Source organism: Mirounga leonina, unplaced genomic scaffold (assembly GCF_011800145.1).
Source record: "Mirounga leonina isolate KUSES-001 unplaced genomic scaffold, KU_Mleo_1.0 Mir_177, whole genome shotgun sequence".
NCBI lineage: Eukaryota > Metazoa > Chordata > Mammalia > Carnivora > Phocidae > Mirounga > Mirounga leonina.
The window spans coordinates 4,013,383-4,024,249 of record NW_023270459.1 but is presented as its reverse complement, the minus strand read 5'-3'; the positions used below and the strand labels follow the sequence as shown (position 1 = coordinate 4,024,249).

The window sequence follows — 10,867 nt, the reverse complement described above, 5'->3', positions numbered from 1 at the left end:
ACCCTTTGGGTGGAACCACTTTGAGTGTGTTCCATTGACTCTCCCAGAGGTCCCTAGTGGGATGGAGCCCCAGATGCCCAGCAACCAGCTCATTAACTGCCTTCCCTGGCTCACTTCCCCCATGCCCCTAATCAGTCTGCTTAGGGGGTCACCTCCCCAATGAACTACTTGTGCTTGAATCTTTGTTTCAGGGGCTGGGGGACCCCGATCCAAGATGGGGTGATTTCGTTCTGTGTTGTACACTCAAAGCAAAGGGATCTGTGGAGCGGGCCGTCCAGACATCAGAGCTGTATCCCACATTCTGAACTCAGACACCCAATATCTTCGCACATTCTGCTATGGTCTGAATGTGCCCCCTCAAAATTCATATGCTGAAATCCTAACCCCCAATGTGATAATATTAGGAGGTGACGCCTTTAGGGAGGGATTAGGTCATGATGGTGGAGCCCTCATGGAAGGGATTTAGAGACCGTATGAAAGCTCCCTGCCCCTTCTGTCATGTAAGGAGACAGCAAGAAGGCGACCATCTGTGAAGCAGGAAGCAGCCCTCATCGGCTACCCAATCTGCTGGCACCTTGATCTTGGACTTCCCAGCCTCCAGAACTGTGAGAAACAAACTTCTATTGTTTCTAAGCCACCCAGTCTGTGACTTTATTACAGTAGACCACACGGACTAAGACACATCATTTGACAGTGACCGTTTATTACATATGTCTGGGCTACATACTCAGATTGGGGGGGGACCATTGACATAGCTGAGCACCAGGTAAGGTGTCCTGGTCAGTCGGGCAGGACAGCAGCAGGAGCTCCCTGAAGGTGGCAGGAGCAACATGGCACCCACCAGGAGAAGGAAGAGGAGGAGGAGGAGGAAGGTCAGGGAGGGCCCGGATGCAGGAGGAGGGGCTCTGTGAAGGGAAATGCAGTGTTAAGTGCGTGGTGCGCTGCCACCATGATCATGCCCTGCTCCCCCCCCCACCCCACCCCAGACCCATCTCCCAGGCATCTCACCCGGGGTCTACCTCCAACATCAAGTCCTGGAGATTGGGAGATGCTTGCTTCTTGTCCTAAGGGGAGACAGCAGCCAGCAGCAGAATGGATGGAAGTAACACTTAGTCTGGACTCTTCCTTACTACTACAGACCTACAGGGCTGAGTTTATTTTTCCTCCTTTCCTGGCGCCCCCTGAACCCTCAGGACCCAACCCACATGGGCTTGGAATATCTCCAAGTGGGGTGGATATCTGTGCCTGCCCTCCATCCAATCTTCCTTTTCCTGATAACGGTGGCTCGATGTGTGCAGGGGGTGGAGGGCATCCTGCCTCCCCACCCTCAGGCCTTCGGGCTCTCCCCACTTCCATGACTGGGCATGTGAGCCCGATCTGGCCAATGAGAGCACTCCATCAGCTTGGCCGCCGTGATTGGTTCAGGGTGTAGGTCATGACCCAAGCTGGCCAAGTGGGAGTCAGCCCTGGGACTTTGCTGCCAGTAGGTTGGTGGCGCTCTGCTTCTCCTTGGGTGGGTGAACCAGTGGGATGTGAGTGTTTAGCTGCTGGGGCCGCCATTTGCTGAGAAGGAAACTACCTTGGAGAAGAAGAGCCCGAGAGAGGGAAGGACTGAGCCCTGATAGCACCTGAGATCTTTTCAGCAGCACCCGGACTTTTCACTTACATGAAAAAATAGCATCCCTTTCTTTTGTGTAATTCAATTTGGGCTAGGTTTCTGTCACTTGACATCAAGATACCCGAGTGATAGCCCTGGCTGAGGACCTGCTCACCTGAGACTTCTGGAGCAGGGAACATCTTTGGTGACCTGCCAAGTGTTTCCGGTGGTTGAAGCCCAACATGAGCATGTCCTGTGGGGAAAGAGAGGTGTGGGGTCCTTGGAGAACTAGGGACAGACACAAAGTTGGGCAAGGGCCAAGATGGGCTTGTCACAGAGATGAGATTCTGGGGGAAGAAAAATATCTCAGGGAGAGAGAAAGAGAGGGGGCAGAGCCGAAGAAACCAAGAGAAAAGAGACATTATTTATTCATTCATTCAACAAATATTTAATGAGTGTCTATTACATGCCAGGCATTGTTCTAGAATCTATACACAGGCAAAGTCCTAGTGTCCACAGAGCTTATATTCTAGCAGAGAGAGACTACACATAAATAAATGTACAATGACAAGATGTGGTAAGTACTGTTAGGAAATAAAGAGGTTAAGGAGTGATCATGTTTGGAAGTCAGGGCAGGCCTCTCTGAAGAGGTGACATTTGGGAGGGGCGCCTGGCTGGCTTGGTTGGTAGAGCATGTGACTCTTGATCTCAGGGTTGTGAGTTCAAGACCCACGTTGGGCATAAAACTCAGTTAAAAAAAATTTTTGTGACATTTGGGGAGAGACTGGAATGAAGTGAGGAGTTGAAGGGGCATGAGTCTGGGGGCTTTGAGATAGGAGTGACTTTGGAATGAAGAACAAGGAGGCTAACGTGGCTGCAGAGGGGAGAGTGAGGGAGAGCGGGGGCAATGGGGAAGTGCAGACAGAGACCACAAGAGGGAAAAGAGAAGACACAGAGACCAAGAGAGGCAGGGGGGTAGGGAGGGAGGGAGGACAACATTGAGACGGCAAGAGAGAAAGAGACACTGAGAGAGATTGAGGGAGAGACAGAGCCACCAAGAAGTACCCTAATAAGAGACACACAGAGGTGTCCCAAGGGTGCCTGTGCGGGAGGGGGTATCCCCCACCTGCTCTCACCTCAAGGCCTTGTCCCCTGCCCTGGGGGCCTCTGTGGCCACACAGCTCACAGGGAGCTCCTGGTGTCCAGGCTGTCTTTTGCCCCAAGGGCCTGAGGCCTCCAACATCCCCTGCCGGGTCCCACTCCAACTCTGCGGGAGTGGGGTAGCTACTGGGTGCCCAGGGCCCCCAGACCCCACCAGGTCCTGGCCCGTCCAAGTCCCCCTCGACTTCCAAGTCCTGATCCAGTGGGCTGGCCTCCTCAAATACCTGGTCAGAGGACAGAGTCATGGGGGATGTGGAATTGGTACCTGGGGCGGGGCCTGCCAGGGTGGGCCATACCAGGCTAGAGCTGACCAGCTGGGCCTCCAGCCACCACAGTCGCCGGAAGATGCTGCCTCGGTGGGCTCTGAGGGCCCTCAGGACCTGCTCCAGCGATGCCTGGGCCCGAGGCCCACTCCGCTGTGCCAGCCCCTCACTGAACGCCAGCAGGGCATCTACACGCTCAGCTGCCCCACGCAGGTCTGCCTGGAGGGCCTGGGGATACAAGGTCAGACACCACCCGCCACCCCCCACCCGTACCCCCACACACCAGGAGCACCAGAGATCTGGGACCTGGAGTTACATCCCTTCTTGTCTTTCCTACCCAGACACCTGGCATGTGGAATAGACCCATTTCCCAGCCCAGGAAGCTGGCACCCACTCCTGAGGCCCTGCTCACCCTCCCACATCTTGGCCTCCCGCTGCCCACCTGCAGCTGGCCCATCCTGCTCTGGGCTGATGCCCAGGGCCCCAGGCCTTGCTCTTGGTCCTGCAGCCGGAGGCCCAGCCCCAACAGGCATAGGGCTAGGCTGTCCTGCTCGGCCTCCAATACCTCCTGGCTGGAGCTGAGGTGCTGGGGAATACAGGGGACTGAGTTAGGGCCGGTGGGCCACCCCTCTGCTGCTCCTCCTGTCGCAGCGTCCATCTCTGGGTCTGCACCAGGGTGGCTGCCACCTGGAGTCCTTCCTGGGGGAACCAGGCCTGAAGACCTCTAGTTCAAAGCCTCCAGGTTTTCAAGGCTCCTAGAAACATGGACATATGGGGCCTGGGGGCCTGGACAGGGAGGGGTGATGGAGCTGGATATCCCTACAAGGAATGGGACTGTACCAGAGTCAATGATGAAATAATTCTCTCTCAGTTGCTAAAATAATGAAAATCTTCTATTGTGATTGGTAAGTCATTTTCTAGAGCATCCCCTCCCCCCCCCCACAGATACCCAACGCTTTTCCAGAATCATCATCTCATCCCCAGAATCTGGGGGAGAGGAAGTGGGGGCTGCCACAGGGGGCCTGGATCACTTCAGCTTACCTCACACGGTTTGCCCCCAGCTGGGTCCTCACTGGAAGAGGGTGTTGGCAATCTGAGGGGACCAGCAGCAGGCTCAGTGCCCCTCAACCCACCCTGGAAGTGTTGGGGAGGGTCCAAGGCGTCTTGCCCCAGTTTCTGGGCCTGGTCCGGTCTGGGTGGTATGAAGCATTGACAGGCCTCTGGGTGCCTAGATGCCTATTATCCACCCTACCTCACCCCTGTCTGCAGCTCCCTCTGCCACGTCCCTAGGTGATCATAGCCACAGTACCTCTCACCCTCAAAATGCGCCCGCTACTGCCCCCACCCTTTTGGGACCCAAGTTTCAAAAGCCCCAGCCCCTACCTGATTCTCTCCTCTCCAGATGCAGGGCAGATGGTACATCCAGCAATGTCCAGTTCCCTAGGGGCTCCAGGGGGGTGGTTGAGGGGCTCTGAGGGGAGTCTAGGGCCCAGAGGTGGGGGCAGGGCCATAGCTGGGAGCCTGGGGACAGAGTCAGTGAGGATCCCCAGTGAGAGTCCTTTCCCTGGCTCCTGGGCAGCCAGAGGCCCAGGAGCAGGCTCAGCTCTACCTTCTAACAAGCAGAACCTGGACACAGGTAACCTGATGCCCAGCTCAGGTGACAGCAGTACCATTTAACTCCTTCCTCCCGAGCAGGCCAGTTAGCTGAACCTAGGCTCACCCCATTCATCCCACCTAAGGGGTTTCCAGATAGAACCCTGACCCAAGAGTCCTGGATTCTAACCCCACTCAGGGCCCATACATCTGACCCCAGGGCCCACACCATCCAAGGTCCCAGACACTGCCCCTCAGGAACCCATGCATCTGCCCCCCCCCCCACCAATCCGAGACCAAAGAGAGATTTTTATTGGTTTATTTGAAATGCAACCTCTTCCTGTAGTTTCCACCAAGTTACAGGGAAAATAAATAACCCGCGGCGGGGGAAGGGGGGTCTCCCGCCTCGGCCCCAGGGTTCCAAGGTCACAGGGTCGCAGCTGCCAGGAGGGAAGAGGCGCAGAGCCGGGGAATGCGAGCGGGCCGGGCGCCTGGCTTCACTTGCCGAGCAGGAGGCCGGTGCGCAGCACGCGGGGCACGCGGCGGATGGTCAGCGAGACGCGCGTGCCCCGCACCAGGCTGGCTCCGGGCCGCGCCGACGGGCAGGTGGCGGCATTGGGCGGCAGGGAGGTGGCGTCCAGCGCGTCCACGCGGGCAGCCGCGATGCCGTGGAGGAAGCGCGTGTAGGCGGTGCCTCGGAGCACCAGCAGGCTGCGCGGTTCCAGCAGCAGCGAGGTAGCTGGCCGGGGCGGGGACCGGGGCTGCGGGGCGGGCTGAAGGTCAGCGGGTCCCCAGAAGTCAGGGGCTCAGAGTGATCAGGGGACTTTAAAGGTGAGGTGGGGGCGGTGAGTAGGTCAGCGAGTTCCCAGGGGCCAAGGCTGAGGGGCAAGCGTGCTCCCTGGGAGAAGCTCTGGAGTGGAAATCCTACGGGACTCGGTTAGTGGGCGCAGGTGGGGGGCAAGGGCCAGCAGTCCCTTGGCTGCAGCTTGGACCCAGGGCTCAGTAGTTCTAGGAAACTGGATGGAACTGGACTGAGGGCTTGGCTGAAGCGAAGAAGGGGCCGCAGTGAGGTGGGGAGGAGCCGGTGTGGTCTGGGCCTGTCTACAAACATCAGGATGTTTGAGGACACCCACAGTAGAAGGGGGTGTCAGCCTATCCAGGAGCATGTAGGGCGAAAAAGGAGCAGCTGGGATCAGGGTGTCCAGGGGAGTTTCTGTGAACCCTGAGGCATCGAAGCGCATTCCTCAGAGAAAGGTCAGGGAAGCTGCTACCACACGCAGCCCTCACAGAAGGGAGTCGGTGTATCTGGGGGGTCCGTGAGCAGCGAGTCACGGGTTGAGGCCCCAAGGAGAATGTGAGGTTGTCCTACAAGGCAGATCTACACTACTGGAGTGGCAGAGAGGTCTGTGTTGGGCTGCCCTGTGCAGTGGGCAAAGAGAGGATGTCTAAGAGGACGTCAGGGACACTCGTGAGTAAATGGTATTGGGGTATCTGAGGATACCAGTGTCTGTTGGAGTACTGGGGAGTCCTGCTTAGGGAATATGGACCTTGGGCTATTGGAGCACTCTGAACATGTGGGGCCAGGGGATCCGTAGGGCATCGGGGCACCGATTTAGCAGGTGAGGGCACTGGGGTGTCTACAGATATCATTTCTAGGGCACCCTGCAAATGGATGGGGCTGGAGTCTGGGAGGATGTGGGTGCATTCCATGAGGGGACGGGGGAAAGGTGTCTGGAAGAGTATCAGGGGTACCCTGGGGCCTCTTGGAGGAGGTGGGATGTCGGGATGCCCACGAGTGGCTGGGACAGTGTCTCGGGGCCCACCTGCTCTGCAGGGTCATCATCCTTTGGCTGCCGCGGCTCGTAGAGGTCCAGCATGGTGTGGGAGCCCAGGCTGATGGTGCTGACGGTCGGGTAGTAGAGTGGCCCGTCCTCGTGGGGCTAGGGAGTGGGCACCAAGGCTGGACAGGGCAGGAGTCCCCACCCCCCACCCTCTGGGGCTCAAGGAGGGTGCCCCTGCTTGGGATGGGGGGTGAATGCCTGGTTGGAGTATGTGGCTGCTTAATGAGTAGAGGTGGGTCAACACAATGCCCTGCCCCATGGTGGGTCAGAGGTCTGAGGGTCGGGGCGAAGGCGTGTGCTTACCATGATGCCCTCCCCAGGCAGATACTGGTTCACAAGGACGTGGTTGGCTGGGAGACCCCCAAAAAGGCTGAGGTCAGATACTTTGTCCACGTAGCGCTGGAGCCACAGAGGAAGCCGCTCAGGAACCATCCCCCGGGGATGGGGGAGCCCACCTGGGAGAGGGCAATGGGGTCCTGAGGACGCCCAACCGAGGAGCCCTGGCACCTGCAGCCCCCATTAGGGATATCCCAGTGGCTGGGAGCACTCTTGACCCTGGGGAACCTCTGACTCTGGAGACCACCATCCGACGCTTCCAAGGCGTCCTGACTTCTTCAAACCCCTGGACACTTTGAGATATCCCCCAACTCATCAGGAAATCCCTCATCTCTCAGAACCTCTGCTCACCCCTCAGAATCCTCCTGGCCCTTGGAACCCCTTGAACCCTCAAGGACCCACCCAGTGTCACCAACCTGAGCCACCTGCCCCAGCCTACATCCCCAAATTGCCCATGCCCCCAGGCAGGGACACTTACCCCAGTTCTGTAACTTCCTCCCAGAGAGCTGGGTCCACTTTGGCTTTGGGGCATTGAAGACCTAGGAGGTGGGGAGGGGTCAGTCCTTTTTCAGGACCACTCTGATTCTCCCACCCAGGTCAACATAAGGCCCTCTACCTGGGATGGGAATGGGTCATCTCAAAGTCTGTGGGACTATTCTCTCAGACAGTGTTCCCAGGATTTTGTTGTTTGCCCTCGCCCCTGTGTCTACCAGGATCAAGGAAAGGAACCAGAGCTACACAATCGTGGTCTGAATCTACTCAGAGCTCTGGGCTGGACTGGACTTTTTTTTTTTTTATTCTTATGTTAATCCCCATACATTACATCATTAGTTTTAGATGAAGTGTTCCATGATTCATTGTTTGTGCATAACACCCAGCGCTCCATGCAGAATGTGCCCTCCTCAATACCCATCACCAGGCTAACCCATCCTCCCACCCCCCTCCCCTCTAGAACCCTCAGTTTGTTTTTCAGAGTCCATCGTCTCTCATGGTTCGTCTACCCCTCCAAATTTCCCTGCTTCATTCTTCCCCTCCCACTACCTTCTTCTTCTTCTTTTTTTTTTCTTAACATATATTGCATTATTTGTTTCAGAGGTACAGATCTGAGATTCAACAGTCTTGCACAACTCACAGCGCTTACCAGAGCACATACCCTCCCCAGTGTCTATCACCCAGTCACCCCATCCCTCCCACCCCACCCCCCACTCCAGCAACCCTCAGTTTGTTTCCTGCAATTAAGAATTCCTCGTATCAGTGAGATCATATGACACATGTCTTTCTCTGTTTGACTTATTTCACTCAACATAATACCCTCCATGGACTGGACTCTTTTAACCCAGCAAATAGTGTGCCCTCTGTAATTTCCTGAATCGTGGGCTATCTCGGCACAGCCTGACTTCTGGAACCTCTTTGTTCCTATCACCTGGGGGAGGAAATGTGCTAGGCTGGGCTATCTCAGCATAGCAAAGAGAGTACTTTGAAAATTCTCTGCTGCCAAGATCCCAAGAGTCTAGAATGGGCAATCTCCAAGAAGTCTGTAATCTACTCGATAATCTCCTCATTCCTTTCACAGTTATGGGGCTGGAATGGGCTACCTCAGCACAAGAGTCTGTGTTCTGTGGGGTGCCTGGGTGGCTCAGTCGGTTAAGCATCTGACTCTTGATCTTGGCTCAGGTCACGATCTCAGGGTCCTGAGATGGAGTCCTGCGTCAGTCTCCACGCTCAGCGGGGAGTCTGCTTGAGATTCTCTCTCTCCCTCTCTTAAAAAAAAAAAAAAAAGAGTCTGTGTTCTGTTGCTAACTTACTCCTGGAACTCAACTTGACAAGACTACTTGGGATGGCATAAGGAAGATCTGTGCTCTGTAATTAAAGTCTGAGGCTGCAAAAGCTCTGAGCTTTGTAAATTCTTTTTTCCCCAAACCTTAAGAATAGAATACAGAATACTGGGCCATCTCAGCACAGATGATCCGTGCTTGGTGACCTTGTTACCAAGACTCTGGCTGGGTCTATGCTGAGCTATCTCAGCAGAGGGAAGAGTTTACCCTGTAGCATTCTCATGCCTGGGTTATGTCAGCAAAGAAATCTGAAACTGCAAATTCTTAATTCCCCCAACCTCAAGGGCCCAAACTGGGCTATCTCAGCCTATGTTTATAACCCCCTTTTCTCTATGATAGCAGGATTGAGCTACCTCAGCACAGAGGGCAGGAGGTTTGTAACTTCCTTGTTTCTAGCATAAGGAATCTGTTTCTAGCAATTTCATCTGTTTGGGAGGCTGGACTGGGCACAGGGAGTCTGAGCTGCGTAATAACTACCTTTCTAAGAATCACTTTGGTTTCCCCTAAGCCTCCTGGGAAAGGCTCTTTCTGACAGGCCCCAGCAGGTCCTGCGAGAGAAATAGGGAAGATGAGGGATGGGTGCTGGGTGGCACTCTCCTTCCTGCCAGGATCTTCACTGCAGCCTTAGGCTCTCTCACACAGAACCGAGGGTTTGGGGAGGGATCTGGGAAGGAGGGAAAAACAAACCAGAAAGGTGCTGGGGTTACCTGTCGAAGCAAATACTCTTCCTCTTCCTTGGAGATGAAGTCAGGGACATAGTAGATTATAGGTGGTGCCTAGGATAGAGAGCCCCCTGAACGTGCAGCCCTTAGACCTACACAGGAGCCCTAGTATCACTGAGCAGACTCTGAAAGAGGCTCCGGATGTTCCCAGACAGGCCAGGGCCTGACCTCAAAGGACTAATGTCCGTTTTGGGGGTGGGAAGTGGGGATGAGGGTGGGGCTATATCCTGAGGGTAAGAAGGAATTTGGAGGGAGGGAGCAGTCCCAGCCCACAGATGCAGGAGTCATTATCCCCACTCTTATCTCCCACCCTCTAGTCCCCACCTTCACCCTCTGCACCCCCAGTCCTGACAACCTGCTCCACCCTGAATGGTTCCAGGGCTGGAACCCTGGCGTCCTGATCCTCCATCGACACCAACTCCATGCACCCAGTCCTGTGGGAGAGGGGAGGACACTCTGAAGTCACCAAGCCTCCCACCCTCAGGCTATGATCCTATTTTCTGCTTTATCAAGGGCCAGGGCCTCACCTCAGCCCTACAGGGAAACTTACTTGGTTTCTAAAACCCGAGTCCTCAGCATCTCAAAAGCCACCCGGCACAGTGCACCCAGAACGCTGACCCACTGCCCCAAACTCCATCCACAACGGCCCATCAAACTACACACATTTTTGCCCTCTTAAGCCTCTCACAGAGAACATCCTCTGACCTCACTGGGAGCCATTCTCAAGAGTTCCACGCATAGCTTCCATGGCTGCACCCAAAGCCCCTTCAAACAGTTTGAGATCCCATCCTAACAACATCAGGTTACCAAGCAACCATGAGTCTGGCTGTCTAACAATATTCAAAGTCACCACGCACCCTCTTCCCGCCTCAAACCCTTTCAGATGCCCCATTCTCAACACCCATGTGCCCCCAATCTGAGTCTCCTCAGATCTTCCCATTCCGGCCCCTTTCACACTTCTCCTCCCGAGAGCCCCTTCCCCGCAGCAACCTTGGGCCTTCAGTCCGGAGCCTGACTCCTCTCCAACCTTCTTCCCTACCTGAACCCCTTAGACTCCCAACCCCGAGTCTCCTAGAATTCCACACTGAGCTTCCCTGGACTCCCATCTGAGCTTCCTCAGGTCCCCATTCTCAGCCCTCTCGGACCCCCATCTCCATCCCCAGCCACCCCAAAACTGACCGTCCACCAGTGTCCCCTCCAGCACCCGAGTTAAACACCCCCATTCCCGTCCCAGCCACTTCCGCCCCACGTTCCCGACGCAGGTTTCCTCAGACCAACGGGAACTCTCAAAGGTTCTAAGCGTCCGCCTTCCACCCAATCGGCGCTCTCACCCAATATTGCCCCGCCCCTTCGCCCTCTTTCAGTGATAGGCTGCACCTCCTGGCCCCTGAGCCACTGGGGATCCTTCGGAGACGGGTCTTCATCAGGCACCGACCAATCAGGCTCCAGGACCCTGCCAGTTCTCACTGCGGAACGGGCCGCAGATGGGAGGGGTAGCCTTGAAAGGGGCCAGATGGGA

General features: G+C 55.9%; 2 protein-coding genes across 10 annotated transcripts; both read right to left on the bottom strand.

Annotated features, from left to right (window-relative positions):
- Window positions 1–700: 700 nt before the first annotated feature.
- On the bottom strand, window positions 701–4,532 carry SYNE4 (spectrin repeat containing nuclear envelope family member 4). Of its 2 annotated transcripts, XM_035023779.1 has the most exons (8): window positions 4,405–4,532; window positions 4,063–4,213; window positions 3,464–3,607; window positions 3,055–3,249; window positions 2,727–2,982; window positions 1,773–1,870; window positions 1,009–1,064; window positions 701–905 (listed from the first exon to the last, which is right to left on the bottom strand). In XM_035023779.1, the coding sequence occupies exons 1-8, from the start codon at window positions 4,530–4,532 to the stop codon at window positions 728–730; spliced, it is 1,206 nt and encodes a 401-aa protein (XP_034879670.1). In that variant the 3' UTR covers window positions 701–727. The 2 variants fall into 2 exon arrangements, with proteins under 2 accessions (XP_034879670.1, XP_034879671.1); XM_035023780.1 differs by lacking the exons at window positions 3,055–3,249; window positions 3,464–3,607.
- Window positions 4,533–4,896: 364 nt separating this feature from the next.
- ALKBH6 (alkB homolog 6) lies at window positions 4,897–10,590 on the bottom strand. Of its 8 annotated transcripts, none has more exons than XM_035023799.1 (7): window positions 10,528–10,590; window positions 9,704–9,782; window positions 9,334–9,402; window positions 7,270–7,330; window positions 6,759–6,910; window positions 6,438–6,554; window positions 4,897–5,387 (listed from the first exon to the last, which is right to left on the bottom strand). In XM_035023799.1, the coding sequence occupies exons 1-7, from the start codon at window positions 10,569–10,571 to the stop codon at window positions 5,112–5,114; spliced, it is 798 nt and encodes a 265-aa protein (XP_034879690.1). In that variant the 5' UTR covers window positions 10,572–10,590; the 3' UTR covers window positions 4,897–5,111. The 8 variants fall into 8 exon arrangements, with proteins under 8 accessions (XP_034879690.1, XP_034879692.1, XP_034879688.1 ...); XM_035023801.1 differs by having other exon boundaries at window positions 4,897–5,375; XM_035023797.1 differs by lacking the exon at window positions 10,528–10,590 and adding an exon at window positions 9,899–10,520.
- Between the last annotated feature and the right edge of the window lie 277 nt (window positions 10,591–10,867).